The sequence below is a fragment of the Mobula birostris genome, chromosome 11 (assembly GCF_030028105.1).
Source record: "Mobula birostris isolate sMobBir1 chromosome 11, sMobBir1.hap1, whole genome shotgun sequence".
Lineage (NCBI taxonomy): Eukaryota > Metazoa > Chordata > Chondrichthyes > Myliobatiformes > Myliobatidae > Mobula > Mobula birostris.
The window spans coordinates 81,479,882-81,498,162 of NC_092380.1; the positions used below are offsets into that span (position 1 = coordinate 81,479,882).

Sequence of the window (18,281 nt, forward strand, 5' to 3'; positions counted from 1 at the left end):
CATTTGAGATGTCCTGGAACAGAAAGCCTCATCCTGGGTGCAGATGCAGTGGAGATGGAAGAACTGGGAAAAGGGAATAGCATTTTTGCATATGGCAGGGTGGGAAGAGGTATAGTTGGGGTAGTTATGAGAGTCAGTGGGCTTGTAGAAGATGTCAGTAGATAGTCTGTCTCCAGAGATGGAGACTGAGAGATCGAGAAAGGGGAGAGAAGTGTCCGAGATGGACCAAGTGAATTTGAGGGCTGGGTGGAAGTTTGAAGTAAAGTCAATGAAATTGACAAGCTCAGCATGGGTGCAGGAAGCAGCACCAATGTAGTCGTCAATGTAGCGAAGGAAAAGTTGGGGAGCAGTACCAGTATAGGTTTGGAGCATAGACTGTTCCACATAACTAACGAAGAAGCAGGCATAACTGGGGCCCATGCGAGTGCCCATAGCTACACCCTTGGTTTGAAGAAAGTGGGAAGAGCCAGAAGAGAAGTTATTAAGGGTGAGTACCAGTTCCGCCAACCGGAGGAGGGTGGTGGTGGTGGGAAACTGGTGAAGTCTATTGTCCAGAAGGTAGCGGAGGGCTTTGAGGCCTTCTTGATGGGCAATGGAAGTGTATAAGTGTTGGACATCCATAGTAAAAATGAAACGGTCGGGACTGGGGAACTGGAAGTTATTGAAGAGGAGGGCAGCATGGGATGTATCCCAGATGTAAGTGGGGAGGGACTGAACTATGGGTGACAAAATGAAGTCCAGGTAGGCAGATACAAGTTCGGTGGGGCAGGAGCAGGGAGAAATTGTGGGTCTACCAGGACAGTCAGGCTTGCGGATCTTGAGGAGGAGGTAAAACCAAGCAGTATGGGGTGTGGGAATTATGAGTTTTGTGGCTGAGGATGGAAGGGCTCCGGAGTTGGTAGGGGCAGTGATGGTACGGGAGACAATGGTTTGATGTTTTTTGGTGGGGTCCTGTTCCAGGGGTAAGTAAGAGGAGGTGTCAGAGAGCTGCCGTTTGGCCTCAGTGAGGTAGAGATCCATCCACCAGACTACTACAACTACCCTCCACTCTCTCCGCACTAATTCCAACCTCACCATCAAATGCGCAAAGGTGGTGCCGTAGTAGTCTAGCGGATGGACCGCTACCTCACTGAGGCCAAACGGCAGCTCTCTGACACCTCCTCTTACTTACCCCTGGAACAGGACCACCCAGCCCTCAAATTCACTTGGTCCATCTCGGACACTTCTCTCCCCTTTCTCGATCTCTCGGTCTCCATCTCTGGAGACAGACTGTCCACTGACATCTTCTATAAGCCCACTGACTATCATAACTACCCTGACTATACCTCTTCCCACCCTGCCACATGCAAAAATGTTATTCCCTATTCCCAGTTCCTCTGTCTCCACCGCATCTGCTCCCAGGATGAGGCTTTCCGTTCCAGGACATCTCAAATGTCCTCTTTCTTTAAGGATTGTGGTTTCCCTTCTGCTATCATCAATGATGCCCTCACCCGCATCTCCTCCATTTCCCGCACTTCGGCCCTCACCCCATCCTCCCGCCACAACAGGGACAGAGTTCCCCTTGTCCTCACCTACCACCCAACTAGCCTCCGGACCCAGCACATTATCCTCCGCAACTTCCGCCACTTTCAACAGGACCCCACCACAGAGCACATCTTTCCCTCTCTACCCCTCTCCGCTTTCCGCAGGGATCGTTCCCTCTGCAACTCCCTGGTCCACATGTCCCTCCCCACGAATCTCCCATCCGGCACTTTTCCCTGCAAGCGTAAGTGCTACACCTGTCCCTACACCTCCTCTCTCACCACCATTCAGGGCCCCAAACAGTCCTTCCAGGTGAGGCAACACTTCACTTGTGAGTCTGCTGGGGGTCATCTATCATATCCAGTGCTCCCAGTGCGGCCTCCTCTATATCGGTGAAACCCGACACAGACTGGGGGACCGCTTCGTCGAGCACCTCCGCTCCGTCCGCCACAACAGACAGGATCTCCCTGTTGCCACCCACTTCAACTCTGCTTCACATTCTCATTCGGATATGTCCATACATGGCCTCCTCTACTGCCATGATGAAGGAGGAGCAACACCTCATATACCGTCTGGGTAGTCTCCAGCCCCGTGGCATGAACATTGAGTTCTCCAACTTCCAGTAATTCCCTCCCCCTCCCTTCCCCCATCCCAGTTTCACTCTGCCCCTCCCCCAGCTACCTATCACCTCCCTCATGGTCCCGCCTCCTCCTACCACCCATTGTGATTTTCCCTATTCCTTCTTCACCTTTCCTGCCTATCACCTCCCTACTTCCCCTCCCCCACCCCTTGATCTTTCCCCTTACTGGTTTTTCACCTGGAACCTACCAGCCTTCTCCTTCCACCCTCCCCCCACCTTCTTTATGAGGCCTCTGCCCCTGACGAAGAGTTCCAGCCCGAAACGTCGACCAATCTCTTCCACTGATGCTGCCCGACCTGCTGAGTTCCTCCAGCGTGTTGCTTTGACCCCAGCATCTGCAGATTATTTTGTGTTTATGACCCTTAGATAACCTACCTCACTTTAAACTATACCACCAGTTTTGGTGCTGTCTGCAAACTTACTTACCATGGCAGCTGCATTCTCATCCAATCTTCTCATTCTACGAGGAAGCTAATTCTGAGGTTAGTAACTTGGAGCTAAATAGGTTGTTTTTAAACCCAGAATTGCATAGCTCAGTCTTCCAAGAGTGTGCTTAAACAAGTGTTTGGGCAAAGCAATAATTCTGATTCTGAACGGTCGATGAAATGATACTTTGTTGTTCTTTTATTGTACAGATGCCACAACTCCTCCCTTCGAGGGTCAGACACACTGAGCTAATAGGCTGGTCCTGGACTTATTTCACAATTTACTGGCATAATTTACATATTACTATTTAACTATTTATGATTTTATTACTATTTAATTATTTATGGTACAACTGTAACGAAAACCAATTTCCCCCGGGATCAATAAAGTTTGACTATGAATGTGACTAAAACAACTAATTTCAAGACATGCGTCGGTGATTAATAAAGCTGACTTTTATTCTGAGTTTCAACAATGCCACGCCAATCAAAACCACTCTTTACACGCAGATCAATGTCTGAATTAAGACATAACCATCTTTCTTGACATACAAAATAGATGTTGAGACATATCTATTCAGCAGGTATAAATAATACAAGCAGCATTACTTGGTCAACGTCTGTGGAGAGTGAAATTGAGCTGACATTTCAGATAGATGACTTTTCATCAGGACCATTTGCTTTTAAATCAAAATACCAACAAAAACATGTACGGAAAAACAAACTACATAACATACCATATTTTGTTGGGAAGATATCTTCATCTGTCACAAACTTTTGTACAGAAGTCATTACAAAGTCCACATATTGTGGGGCTGTGCATTTGATTTTCTTTCCCCTTTCATCATACCAATAATATTGCCTGTTATGAAGAGAAAGGTTATCCATTAATTCTATGCAGGCACAGTGACCCTGAATTTTCTAGTCACAAGCTTCATACAACAGGAATTTGCTCTCCACTTTCTTTGCTTCACCGCGCCAAGCATCAATGAAAACTAACTTAATGAAGTTAAGGGAAGATTATATTTACTATGTACAGAGTTAATTTTGAAGACACTAAAAATATTTAAAAATTGTGATCAGCAACCAATCTCCTTTATTTTTACCTTGTTCAGAAACATTGACCTTAATATTAGATTATGTATTCAAGTTCCAAGGTAAAAAAACTGTACAAACCAGCATTCATGGAAGTACTGAAACATTAGTGATAGGAATCAAGGCCCTGGAATATTTGTTTGGGAACCTCTGGTACTATGCAAGGAGCACTATATTTGGATTCTGCGAGCACTATATTTGATTCTGCTAACACTGGTAACAGCTTAACTTGCCATTTCTACAATTGCTGTTATTGAGTCTTGCTGTGCAAGAATTAGCTGCTGTGACTACCTTTAAACATTACTGCGTCTCAAAGCAACTCATTGATGACTGACATGTGAATCATTCAGATTTCATTAAAAAATAACAGAAATTGAGAAAGATCAGCATTGCTAAATCTACAAACACTACCAGCAACATTAAGGCAATAACTTTTTCCTGTTATATAACAGGTTTGTTCCGGTCATAATTATTTTTGATCTTGAACATTGTTTACATTGTTAATAAACCTTAAAACTTGTTCCTCAGTCAATAGATTCTGAAACACAATTACTTCCCGTAGGCTAAATTAAAGTCTACCTTGTAAATTTACTTTGTTACATTTATAGTCCACAATTGAAAAGCATCTATTTTCCTCATGATAAGATGGGAGACTGCTCAGTAAAGTTCAAAGTTTAAGGCAGTGTGAACAAACTATGTAACTTTGACATGAGGGGAATCAAACTGGATTTATGTCTGTTATATTCTATGAAAAAAGGACAATAATATTTATGAATGCAGTAGCTCTGCAACACTCCTGCCATCTATAACCTGTGACAAAAAGAGAGGCTAACCATCCAAGGCTTGGCCACTTCTGTTCATCCCAAACAGAAGTCTAAAGTGCTAAAAAAGCATACAATTATTCTTGCTAAGCCAGAAAAAACTTAAAAAGGGTTAAGAGTAGCATTTAACTCTAGACGTGGATTATTGCCACCGAACACAAAGATATTCTCAATTTAATGGTAAATCAACATCAAGCGCAAAAATCTGAAGCCACGTGAAGATAATGCTGGAAAACAAGGTGGACTGAAAATATAATTCAGTTCCATCAGGAGAATGCATAGTACACATAAACAATCTTAGAGCCCCAAGACCAATCTAAGCTTACAATTATAATGTATTACAAGTGGCAAACAGTTTTAAAACATTAATCATAAGACCATAAGATATAGGAGCAGAAGTAGGCCATTTGGCCCATCGACCCTGCTCCACCATTCAATCATGGGCTGATCCAATTCTTCCAGTCATCCCCACTCCCCTGCTTTCACCCCATACCCTTTAATGCCCTGGCTAATCAAGAACCTGTCTATCTCTTGTCTTAAATACACCCATATCATATGGGAAAGCAAAACAAATGCAGTGAACAAGAATATTGAAGGATATAACACTGGAACCAGGTTAGGTTAATTGAATTTCACATACAAACAGAGGGTGCAATAGTTCCATCTAAAATTTGTGTGAAACAAGCAAACTCAACACCGAACCTGGCAGTCAACACCTCCTCTACAACTAGAGCCTCAACTTCCTAACAAAAAGATGGCAACCAGTCAGGACAAGTAGAACCTTGTCCACTGTGATAATACTGGTGCTGGTGCTTTTCAGAGTTATGTCCCCAGCACCCTTATTCTCCTCCCCCCGTACACTCATGACTGCATAGCCAAATTCTACTCCAACTCCATCTACACGTGTTTTCAAATGTTACCACGATAGTGGGTTGGAGTACAGGAGGAAAGTAGAGAACTTATAGTGCCGTGACAACAACCTTTCCCTCTATGTCACCTAAGCAAAAGAGCAGGTCATCAACTTCAGGAAGGGGAGCGGTGGGCAGGGGCTGGTGCACATGTGCCTGTTTACATCAACAGTGCTGAAGTAGAGCGCTTCAAATTCTAGAAGTTGTCCTGGGTCCGACTATGCAGACATCACAGCTAAAAATGCTAGCTTCCATGGACTCTGTAAGTACCCCTTGTTACCTCAGTAAAGCAGCCAGCATAATCAAAGACCCCACCCTCTCAAACTAGATGGGCTGAAGGGCTGTTTCTGTACTGTAGTGCTATATGATTCTATGACGGAGTCTGTCATGAGGAGTGCTGAGCTGCCTGAAACAACTCACTGGAAATCAGAAGAATGAGAGTGGATCTTGTAGAAAAATATAAAGCTGTAAAAGGGATTGATAAGATAGAGGCAGAAATGTTGGCTTCACTGACAGATGAGACTAGAACAAGGGGACATCACCTCACAATCTGTTTTTCTCCCCCCAAGAGAGTAGTGGATCTGTGATTTCTCTGCCCAAGGACATATAAATATATAAACACATAGATAGATTTTTGTTCAGTAGGGGAATTAAGAGTTTATGGGGAGGAAAAGGCAGATAGGTAGGGCCCAGCTAATGATTACATCAGCCATGATGGGTCCCATGGGTCATCCCTGCTCCTATTGAGTTCTTACCCCACTCTCTCAGCAAGTTAAAACTGACTTGTTTTTCCCAGTTCTGACAAAAGATCTTTCTCAATAGTTCTCTCTCTTTCATCAGTTGATGCTTGACAGTTCTGAAAAGAACATATTCAAGTTATTTCAGATTTCTAGCATCTGGAGCTTCCTTTTATTGGCATTGAATAAAAAGACTATCAAGAGAAAATGAACAGCTTGTTTCCTTCACAGTATAACTGCTCAAATACTATGTAAATTCAGTAAACAGAAGTTAGATGTTAGTTTCCTCTTTGGATGGTTGCAAACATCTGGGGTTAAGTACCCCAAGGATACAGTAATGTTGGTAACATTTTTGCAATGTCATTGTGACAATAAAGCAGATTCTTCAGGAATAAATCTATACATTTCAATTTCGAACCAAAACTTATGACACTAACACCATCAGCTAAATTGTGAGAATGCTGAGGTTGTGTTCAGTTGAAATGAGAATTTCTCCTTTCACAAGTTTTGATTTGTTTTAGCAGGGAAAGGTAGGGGTGGTTCTAAGGTAGAGAAAACCAGAAATTTAACACATTCAAAAAAATTTATTTAAATACCTTTATAAACACCTAAGGCAACAAATTACCAAGTAATATCAGTCACGTTGAATCATTTCAGTCAGAACTTATTACAGATAACAAGAATCTCAAATTTCACATGAAAAATAATTGTGCTGATTCCCCTCCGCATTCCTCTGCCAGCCCTTCCCCATTCAATGGCACCTTTGCATGCAGTAGCTTGCAATTGTAGCAGGAAAATATTTAGCCACAGGCTAACAACAAATTCAGACCCGAATGTCATATCAAAACACAGATACCCTGGATAATGAAGAGAGTAAAGAAGAACAGGGGTCCATGGAGACAGTTTGGCATTTGGGGAACAAATAAAAGCAAAGGAGAGCACAGGGGAATGGCAAAGCAAGAGGGAGACAGGTCATCTCTGGTTTCAATCTTATATGCAGCTGGTATGCAGTCAGTCATCAAATGCAACCTAACTCTCCTGTTAAACTGAAATTCAGCACATCCTCTCCAGATATAGATTTCATAATTTTCTTTCTTGAAACTACAGCTCACAATACTTCCTTCATCCAGTTTCCTCTTCTTACCAGCCTTTATGGTTGTTAATATATCTCCGAGCTGCTCTCTCAAATTTGCCCTTTGATCTTCACCCAGCTACTCCATTTCTCACAATGATGTTAGCTGTGCCCTTTCACTCTATGTTTGCTTTTCATCAGAGCATTCATGTGTGCTACACCAATGGAAGACAGCACAGGTATTTCTAAATTTCAGGCTAGGTCTTAAGTAAACTTCATGTTAAGATTTCCTTCAACAGGCAAAGAGAAAAAAAATCTATAATCTGAAACAAGAGAAAATCTGTAGATGCTGGAACTCCAAGCAACACATAGAAAATATTGGTAGAACTCAGCAGGCCAGTCAGCATCTATGGAAAGAATACAGTCGACGATGAAGAGTCTTGGCCCGAAATGTCGACTGTACTTTTCTCCCCCCATAGATGCTGCTTGGCCTGCTGAGTTCCTCCAGCATTTTGTGTGTACTGCTAGCATCTATAATCTGACAGCTTTTAACTAAAAATTAAGCATAGATACAATTGCCTCTCAGAATTTAACAATTCATTAGTTTTGAGTTTTATTCAAAAATAAATGCAAAATGATGATGGATTACATTGTATGCATCAACCTGAACATACACATTAACTATTGGATTAATTTGTTTTGAATATGTTGTATGCAGAGGTTTCAGTGATTGCACAAAGCAAGAATTACTCTATATACTTGATGGCCACCTGCTGTGTTGCAGAAGGAGATAACTTTCAAGAAGTACGTTCACATTTCAACCAGATTTTGTTTTAAGTGGAAGGTACAGGTTTTTCCTTTCAGATGACCTTTGACCTCAGTATTAATATTTCTGGTAACAATACTCCAACAGCAATATTTACTAGACATAAATAATATGCAGGGATGTAAACCCTATTTTCAGTAAATAATGGGCCTTCATTCAGAGTCATGTTGAATAATATTGGAAATACAGACTGAAGGAAATAAAACTTCCCTAGATTTAGATAAACTGACTACTCAAAACTTTTTATCTTTACAATTACATATAACAAATCGTTTCCAACACTTCCAAAGTACTGAATTCTTGCCCTACTATATTTTCAAGTTATGCCCGGGAAGAACTAGAATGTTTGGCACTGCTTAGCGAAAGTAAAAGCAAAGGATGAATGGAAGGAACTTTGTATTTCCAAATAGCAACAAGTTTCTAATACTCTGCAAGACCTAAAAAGGCTTCAAAATACAGTTGTAGAGATCATGCACTTAAGAAAACATACTTTAACCATAGAAGGATCCTAGAACACAAGAATCTCTCATGAAAGTTGGCAATATAAAAATGGCCCTTATTTGGCAAAGCACTGGTAAAACCTCAGTAACAGCTTCAGAGAGCAGAAAACAGTATCATGTATATATAACCAGTATTACTCTGCCAAATATTAATAACAAGATCCTTCCATGAGCTTCAGAACTTTGCTATTGTAAAATTCCAAAATACATAGCCTACAGAATGTTTTTTTAAATTTGCAGATCAATCTCTCTAAAATAGGATAGTATCAGCATTGTCTCTGTGTACATTTGAAACATTGTGGTGTCTAACCAATTCAGGGATCAATACAATCATTTGAAACTAGAACTCACTGTTAATATGTGTCACATTGTCAGGTGTTGCTCTTTGGGCAAGATCTGGATCAAAAACCATCTCTGACTTATTGGGGGAATTAAAAAATAATCCCAAACACATTTTACTTAAGTGCATGATGGGGATGTTCTCCCAGTATCTTGATATTAAGATAGCACATCAGTCATGTTTCTGAACACTGTGTGAGACCTGACTCTGCAGTTAAGAAAGCATACCTGGCCTTCATCAATCGTGGGATTAAGTTTAGGAGCCGAAAGGTAATGTTGCAGCTATACAGGACCCTGCGTACTGTGCTCAGATCTGGTCGCCTCACTTTAGGAAGGATGTGGAAACCATAGAAAGGGTGCAGAGGAGATTTACAAGGATGTTGCCTGGATTGAGGAGCATGCCTTATGAGAATAGATTGAGTGAACTTGGCCTTTTTTCCTTGGAGCAACGGAGGATGAGAGGTGACCTGATAGAGATGTATAAGATGATGAGAGGCATTGATCATGTGGATACTCAGAGGCTTTTTCCCAGGGCTGAAATGGCTAGCACGAGAGGACAGTTTTAAGGTGCTTGGAAGTAGGTACAGAGGAGATATCAGGTGTACTTCTTTTTTTAACTCAGAGAATGGTGAGTATATGGAATGGGCTGCCGGCAACGGTGATTGAGGTGGATACGACAGCGTCTTTTAAGGCACTCCTGGGCAGGTATATGGAGCCCAGAAAAATAGAGAGCTATGGGTAACCCTAGGTAATTTCTAAGGTAAGGACATATTCAGCACAGCTTTGTGGGCCGAAGGGCCTGCATTGTGCTGTAGGTTTTCTATTTCTATACCTTGCTGTGCACAAACTGCCTGCTGCACAAGTGTATGGAAGATCAGAAAAAGCACTTCCAACAGACCAAAATCTACACAAAAGCTGCAAAGCAGGGACACAATGACCATATTATTTAGAAAGGTTAAAAAAAGTGAAATCTTAAGGGGCATTAGACATTGTGTTATGTCTGCAGCTCTTGAAATGATTGATAAATATCCTTTCTTAACTTAGTGTTTGGAAAATTGAAGTATGTATTTACGGAAACTTTAAAGGTTCTGACAGAAATTAAGTACATTTGTTATTTTCAAGCTGAAAGTGAGAAGCCAATGGCACAAGGGAAAATTGTCCTGGTATGTCCTGGAGCATTGTAACAGCTTTTTCATTCTGTCACCATAAGTGTAATGGTTTAAGGATTCACAGGTTGTTAAATTAATTGGCTGGTGTAAATTGTCACCATCATAGAGGGGAAAATAAATTCAGATATGTATAGGATTAGTGCAAATAGGTCACTGGTGGTTAGCATAGGCTCAGCAAGTCAGAAGGACCTCTCTCCACACTGTATGATTCTCATCGTCACTGAAGCATGAGAGGACAGGCCTCGCACTCAAGATCTGCGAAACTTCCACTAATGTCCCTACTCTACAGTATCATTTTGGCAGTAATGCTGGAAAATGTGGACCATTTACCATACCATGCTGTCACATCCCAGAAAAGGGAGGCATTGGTGATTAAATTCACCAATGCCTTCAATAAACTCTATTACTTCAACAGGACAACTGAGGAAAAAGGGCGTTTGAAGATTACTATCCCAAACTTGGCACAAAAACTCGTAGTCTACTAGGAAGCAGTGCTAGAATTGCTTTTTGCATATTTCCCAAGACTTGGACTATTTGAGACCACCAGATATAGGAACAAAAATTAGGCCATATGGTCCATCGAGTCTACTCCTTCATTTCATCATGGCCGATCCATTTACAACAAGGATTCTCATGACACTGGAGTGATAATAACAATGATGGTTCTGTAAAATCTTCCCCAAATCGACTGTAAGGATGTGCAACAATACAAGTACCTTTTCTGAGGCGAAAATCCCAAACATATTAAGCTAGACAATAGCTGTATTTGCTGATTAACTGTCCGTCATTTCAGAACAGGAAACAGCTAACAGTGGGAGGAGAAGAGCAAAGGACACACGGTTAAATTTTAAACAAGCTAACATGAGCTTTCAAGTTTTTTCTTCTTTAGAAAAACTTCAGAAATCAAATGAAAGCCTACAATTCATTTATAATTAATTACATGATTCAACTTGACACAGCACAGTGTAAAAGCTTCTTCATAAATTACTAACAAAATTAAACTTTAACTTGGGCGAAACTACATTCACTTTTTAAAACCCTTCATCCATCACTGTGACATAGTCTGTTAACAAGCAATTAAATAGGTTTTTCAAACAGGTTTGACCAGCCTGCTCATATCATAGTTATCCTGATGTCTGCAGACCAATCAAATTGAACAGTAGCCAAATAAAAAACAATGCAATTATGAATGTCAGCAGTATAACTTTAACAGGAGCTCTTTATCCAAGACTTTAGAATCATCAAAATTAAGGCCTACAGACTTCAGTGAGATCTGGAACAGAGACAAGGCTGGGGAAAAAAGAACACTTTGGTTAAATCAGAATCTGCAAAATATTTTAATTTGCTGAGGGCTCTGTTTTAACAGCAGGCAGTGAGCTTCCAGAAGGATCCCCTAATTAACCGCCATTTCAACTCACATAACAAATTACAGTTACATTAATTTTTAGCCAAATCATGAGAAACAGCAGCTTACAAACTCCATTTAATTTCTGAAGTCCCTTCAGTTTAGTGCTCAAGTCTTTAGGTACTTCTAAAATCAATAAATCAATGTTTGACTTACTACAGGATTTCTCCCTCAGCTTCATTTCACCAACAGTTCAAATTTAAAGTTGAGTAGAAGCAAATGAGGCCCTAAATATTCCACTGTTTCCACAGCTGGGTTGTGAAAACATTGCAAATAAGAACGACAGGTGCACATTCCTTTATCCGAAATTCTGAAATCCATAAGGCTCTGAAAACGAAGTTTTTTTCGCCAACAGCTGACGTCACTCAGGTGTGACGTGGCAGCACTAGCAGAGGCCGCCAGACGTCAGTTGTGGCTCAGCGCTCATACTGGTTACACGTGCATTTGCTGTTCGCTGATATTTTGTGTTCACTGTTGACTTTGTGTTTAATTTCACCGTGAAAATGTCAAAAAGAGCTGCAGATACCCCTATGGGTAACAATGAGAAAAAGAGAAGGAAGCATCTATCATTATCAATAACGCAGAAAGTGGAGTTATTGCAGAAGCTTGATCATGGTGTGTCTGTGCGGCATCTTACTGAAGAAAATAATGTTGGAACTACCACTGTATACGATTTAAATAAACAGAAAGACAAGTTACTGAAGTTTTATAGTGACAGTGACAGTGTCGTTCTACATTTATTCCAATAAGTCATTTAACATGTGTTTGATTCGGTTCACTTAAGCTGTATATTTTTACGTTTTATTGAATGTTTTTGTTGGAAATAAATTTTTTTCTTGTCATTATTCCTTAAACAATACAGTATAACTATTTACATAGCACTTACATTGTATTAGGCATTATAAGTAATCTAGAGGTGATTTGAAGTATACGGGAGGATGTGCGTAGGTTTGGTGCGCTGCCAGGTCCTAAAGTCCACCGTACTGAGACAGGTTAAATAAGGGACTTCAGCATATGTGTTTTTTGGTATCGGGCGGGGGTCTGAAATCCGAAATGCAACTGGCCCCAAGGATTTCGGATAAGGGATTGTGGACCTGTAGTTTATCAATATTGTACTGGTGGCAAAACACACACTTCAGATCCCCAGTTAAAATAAGTTATTATAGTGATACAAATCAAAATCTAAATTATAGCAGCTCTTTCATAGAGATCAAATCAACAATTTACATCTTTTGAGATTATTCCAAGCTTAACTAAAAGTACCTAACTATCTTAACAAGACATTTGAAAAGATTTTAAGCCGGGGGAAGAATGTTTTGAGGAGGTAGAAACAGAAAAGCTCACAGAACAAGAGGTGTTCAGACAGGAAATTCAATTGTAGCACACAATTTCCGATGGCAAGCCAACAAAATACTGAAAATGCGATTAGGCATACAGGACAGAGGGTGATGGAATTGAACACATGAACCAGAAGACCATATTAAACCAAGACTGTCACTGTCTTCGATTCAATACCATAATGGCCATTGAAGCTCTTATAGAAATTCAACATGGAGTTAGAAATGCACTATTTTAAATTCTGACACGTTGAAGGAATTGTGTGAGAAAAAACTGGAGCTTGAAGTAATAGTTTGAAAGAGCAATCGATATTTTAATTTTTAATCCAGCTAACGAAGGCAGAATCATGACTATGAATTGGAGCTAGCAAGTAGCCAGAAGTGTCTGGAAATATCAGATGAGGTATGATGGATAAAACAAGCCCAAGAATCCCTGATCAAGTGATCCCTGCGACCCTTGACTAGCAAGAATATATTAACAAAAAAACTTGATCTAAAATTTAGATCCGAGTTGTGAGATGTGGCAATTAATTTCCTAGAAGTCAACAGGTTTAAAAGCAAGCAAGTAAATTTGTATGGCACTTTTCAAATGCAAGGCAATATAAAGTGCTTTACATAGAACAAGATATAAGAATCAAATATCAAATTTCAGACAATATACAAGAGGAAAAAAAATCACACAAAAAATAGATATGAAAAATAAAACGGGTTTGTAGAAGTTACAGTGCAGGAGATTCTAATTAAAAGCTACAGTAAAAAGAAAAGTTTTAAGCCTTGATTTAAAACAGCTTAAAGTTGGGGCAGACTTCAGATCCTCTGGAAGGTTATTCCAGATACGTGGAGCATAGTCACTAAAAGCTGCTTCACCGTGTTTAGTTTTGACCCTGGGAACGGTAAGCAGACCCACCACAAGTGACCTGAGAACTCAGGAAGGTTCATAATGCAGCAAGAGATCAGGGATGTATTTTGGCCCCAGACCACTCAATACTTTATAACCAGTAGTAATATTTTAAAGTCAATCCTCTGATGGACAGGAAGCCAGTGTGGCGATCTGAGAACTGGAGTGATGTGTTCTACTTTCTTCGTCTCAGTGAGGACTCTCTGGCAGCAGTGTTCTGAATGAGCTGCAATTGTCTGAGGGATGTTTTTTTACAGAGACCTGTGAAAACGCCATTATAGTAGTCAAGCCTCCTAAAAATAAATGCATGGTTGAGTTTTTCTAGATCTTGCTGAAACATACGCCCTTTAACTCTCACTATATTTGTAAGGTGGACTTTGTAATTGTCCTAATGTGGCAGCTACAATTTAAGTCAGAGGCCTAGGTTAGTTTGTGGTCTGTGACGACAAGTAGTCCAAGTGAGCACTGACTTTTAATTGCCCTTTTTTGACACCAAAACCTATTATTTCAGTTTTCTCTTTGCTTAACAAGGAAATTTTGGCTCATCCAATCAGTGATTTGTTCAATACAGTTTTTTAGTGATTATATGGGACTATAGACATTTGATGACACTTATGTAAATCAGAGCATCATCCACATAATTAAGGTAAGATATTTTGTTACATAGCATGATTTAACAAATTTCACGTCACATGTCGGTGATAATAAACCTGATTCTGAGGGAGCATGTACATGTTAAACAGAAGAGACCCTAGTACGGACCCTTTGAGGCACACTGCATATCACTTTTGTTCGGTCAGATATGCAGCAATCAATAATACAAAACAGTCCATGTCTTGTAAATATGATTTAACCCACCTTAGGACTGTACTGGAAAGTCCCACACAGTTTCCAGTCTGTCCAGCAATATGTCACGGACAACTGTGTCAAAAGCAGCACTGAGATCCAGTAAAACCAAAACTGTAATTTTACCATCATCATGGTTTAAGTGGATGTTATTTAAAACTCTAAGCAGAACAGTCTCAGCGCTATGGTGTTGTCGAAATCCAGAATGGAAAACATCCATACGGTTGCTTAGTGCCAAAAAGCTATTAAGTTGCTGATAAGCAACCTTTTCAGTTATTTTACTTAAACATAGTAAGTTTGATATAGGCCTGTGGTTATTAATTACTGAGGAATCTAAGTTGTTCTTTTTTAAAAGAGGCTTAATAACTACCTCTATAGAACCCCTGCAGGGTTTTTGGGAAGCAACCCAATAGAAGAGAAGAACTACTACTTGCAGAATGTCTGGCGCCACGCAATTAAAAACATTCTTAACAAAGGTTGTTGGCAAAATGTCAAGGGAACAGGAGGAGGATTTCAGGTGTAGCACAAGTTTTATTGTCAATAGGTTTGAATTGTGTCATTTTAACTGAATTAGTTCTGAATGAGTGGAAGAATGACACTGACTTCTGACCTGATGCAGGGACACTAACTGCACGTCCAATCTTCTGAATTTTGTCAGTAAGACAGAACGCAAGGTTATTACATAACAGTTCAGGTGTTACTGACGTTGGAGGATGTGAGACACTATCAACTGTAGCAAATAAGGCACATGCATTATTGCTGTTTTTGTTTATAATATCAGACAATGACTGCCTTACACATCTCAACTCTAAATTATAGACGTGAAGAACGAACAAATCAAATCATTGTTTCCCCCACAGCAGATACAAGAGCTTGCATTATAACCCTAGGTGACGCTTTTTTAAATTCTTGCTTTACAACATCTTTATGCACATCTCCACCTATAGCTAATGCAGAATTAATGTGCTTCAAAAGAGGGAAAAGCTCAGTAATATGACTCAACACAAGGTATTAAGTTATCACCGACAGTCCATCATGAATACACACGTTTGAATGTTTGGCTTTTGAGCTGGGAAACTATTGCCAAACTATGTTCAAAAGAGGATTTTACAGAATATAACAAAATAACAAGGGACAAAATAGCTATCCAGAAATATGGTGTTGATGCTTTGCATCAAACAACTTTAATATGAAGGGAGAAAAGTTTCATGAATTTTAAAACCTAGATATACTTCTGGTCAATTGGCTTTGTGGCTATAATGGAGTGGAACTGATGCAACAAAATATCGCTATCCACAAGCGAAGCTGCATGAACGGTGGCATTAGTAAGTAATGGAATAAGAACTGCTTCTTCGTGATTCTGTTCATTTCCTTAAAATTCAAAAAGCCACAACTTTCTTCAAATGTATGTACTCTTTCATGCAACAGCCAGCTGAGGAACAACTATGACTAAACCTTCACATTCCTTCAATTACAAGAGTAGCATTATCTAGAGTTAAGTAATATTTACACTAAATAAAAGGGGAACTGATTTTGACATTGGGTGGCTGCTGCGTATGGAACATCTGAAAGTATCTTCCTATGTGCAATCATGAAAAAACTTTTAGAGGCCTCATCTTTGTCAAGTTAGCAAAATGGCACAGTTCCTTGTCAATTTTGGAAAATAATGGAAGCATTCAGCAGGTCAAGCAGCATCTATGGAAGAAGAAAGGACCAAAGACCCTTCAATAACACTAGGAAAGTGACAAAAGAAATTACAGTTGCAAAGAGGGTGGAGGAGATGTATGGATGTACCTCTGAGAGGCTAAGGCCATGATCCCAATGTTATTGCGCCAATCTTGCTTAGTAGATGAATGAGATCAGTTAGAATGAGAGGAAATAAAAGAAAGGAACATATTTAAGCTAACAAATGCATGGTAGATCTGTTGCTAAACCAAAAGCTAAAAGGCAGTTTTTATGCAGGAAAAAATCTGAGCCTGTATTACTGAAATGTAACTGACCAGTTCTGATAAGCAGAAAAGGTAAATTACTCAAATTTGTGATATATTCCGCATTTCCATCACTCTGCCATTGAGCTTTGGATTCAGTGAAAACACTTGCCTGCATTTCAGAGCTTTACAATGTCCTTTTCTTTTCCCTCTTGCTAACTACACTCCATCTATTAACAAGATAGCTCAATAAAATATTGAGATAATGTGGATTGGCCTCAGCAATCAGTGATATCCCCTTTATCCCTCCCATGCTCTCTGCAATTTTAAGCTAACCTTGTTTTTTTATTTTCCCATTCAGATTGAGAGTCTTTGAACTGAAACATGAACTGTTTCATTGTCCATAGATGCTACCTGGCCTTCCAGCCATTTTCAACATTCTATCTTTATTTTAGATATCCAGGATCTTCAATGTTTTATTATTTTGCATCTCAATTTCAACCGTTAAGATGTAAATAAATTTTTAAGAAATTATAAATGTGGACGCAATTTACCAAGGATTAATGTCATCCATATATTCACGTTCCACAGATGAGATATTTCAGCTATAAGGCTAGACTGAAGAAGCAGGAATTATTTTCCTTGGAGCAAAGAAGGTTGAGAGGAGATTTGATAGAAGTCTACAAGATCATGACTGGTTTAGGAAGGTAGATAGAGGGAAGCTGTTCTCATTAGCAGATGGTGAATTCATTGCCTGTAGGAAGGGGGGAAACAGAAATAATCAGTGCCTTTTAAAGGGAATTGGAAAGGGACCTGAGAATGAATAATTTGCATGACTATGATGAAAGAGTAGCAGAAATGGGCCTGATAAGAATGCTCCTCTAGAACCCGGGTTAGAATTGACAGATCAAATGGACTCCTCCTGCCCCATGCCAATGCTATCATTTAAATGCATCTTTTGCTATGCTTTTCATATGGTGATAATTAATAACGTTAGTAAACTGAAGGAAAACAATAACCCACCCCACCACCAATACATACATATCACCTCGCATTAATTTATGTACAATCGGTCTATGTATATAACAATTACATGGTATTTTATAAGATTGTTTATATATTTATTGTGTTTTTTTTAAAAAAAAACTATGTACTTTAGGCTACTTTATGCTGCATTGGATCTGGAGTAAAAATCATTTGTTCTCCTTTACACTTGTACAATAAAGGATGTCAATAAGCAATTTCGAATCTTTGAAAATACATTTTTTTGATTAGTCACAGAACAATATTGGGATTTACACTACTTCTTCAATGCATCAGCATAGTGTACAAATGTGGAATAAAGAGAATCTGAAGGTAAGTACTTGTATATGTATTGATGTCAATACATACTCATACTAAAATTTCACTATCAACATTTAAAAATGTACGATTATAACTTCTGCAATCTCAAATTATACTTACGTATTGCACACAGTCATCGTCTGACACGTATCTCCAGTGCAGAACTCCGAGATGGTGCTGTACTGAAGGTTTATGTGATTGAAGAATGTTGTTGCTAAAAATTTGGGAAGGAAAGAAAATGTTACATGCTACCAAATATTTGTTTGGCAGATCATTCCATCAAACACAAAAAACAGGATTGAAGAAAAGTTAAATTTTGTTCTTATAATTTCAATATATTGATGTTAAGTAATCAGTTTTCAATGAATAGATGGCATTGTAAACAGTAAACAAAAATTCTAACAGTTAAGATTATATAATCATTTAGTAATATATATTTAGAAAAATTCTACACCTAAAATTCTAACCAG

At 39.4% G+C, this 18,281-nt stretch overlaps 1 protein-coding gene across 6 annotated transcripts in view; it reads right to left on the bottom strand.

Annotated features, from left to right (window-relative positions):
• LOC140205228 (MOB kinase activator 2) overlaps window positions 1–18,281 on the bottom strand; it is a 207,791-nt gene that overhangs the window by 6,185 nt on the left and 183,325 nt on the right. For all 6 annotated transcript variants that reach the window (XM_072272650.1, XM_072272647.1, XM_072272648.1 and 3 more), the window contains 2 exons: window positions 17,932–18,025; window positions 3,324–3,448 (listed from right to left, as the gene is read on the bottom strand). In XM_072272650.1, the coding sequence (XP_072128751.1) occupies window positions 3,324–3,448; window positions 17,932–18,025 (219 nt within the window). The remainder of the gene's footprint in view (window positions 1–3,323; window positions 3,449–17,931; window positions 18,026–18,281) is intronic.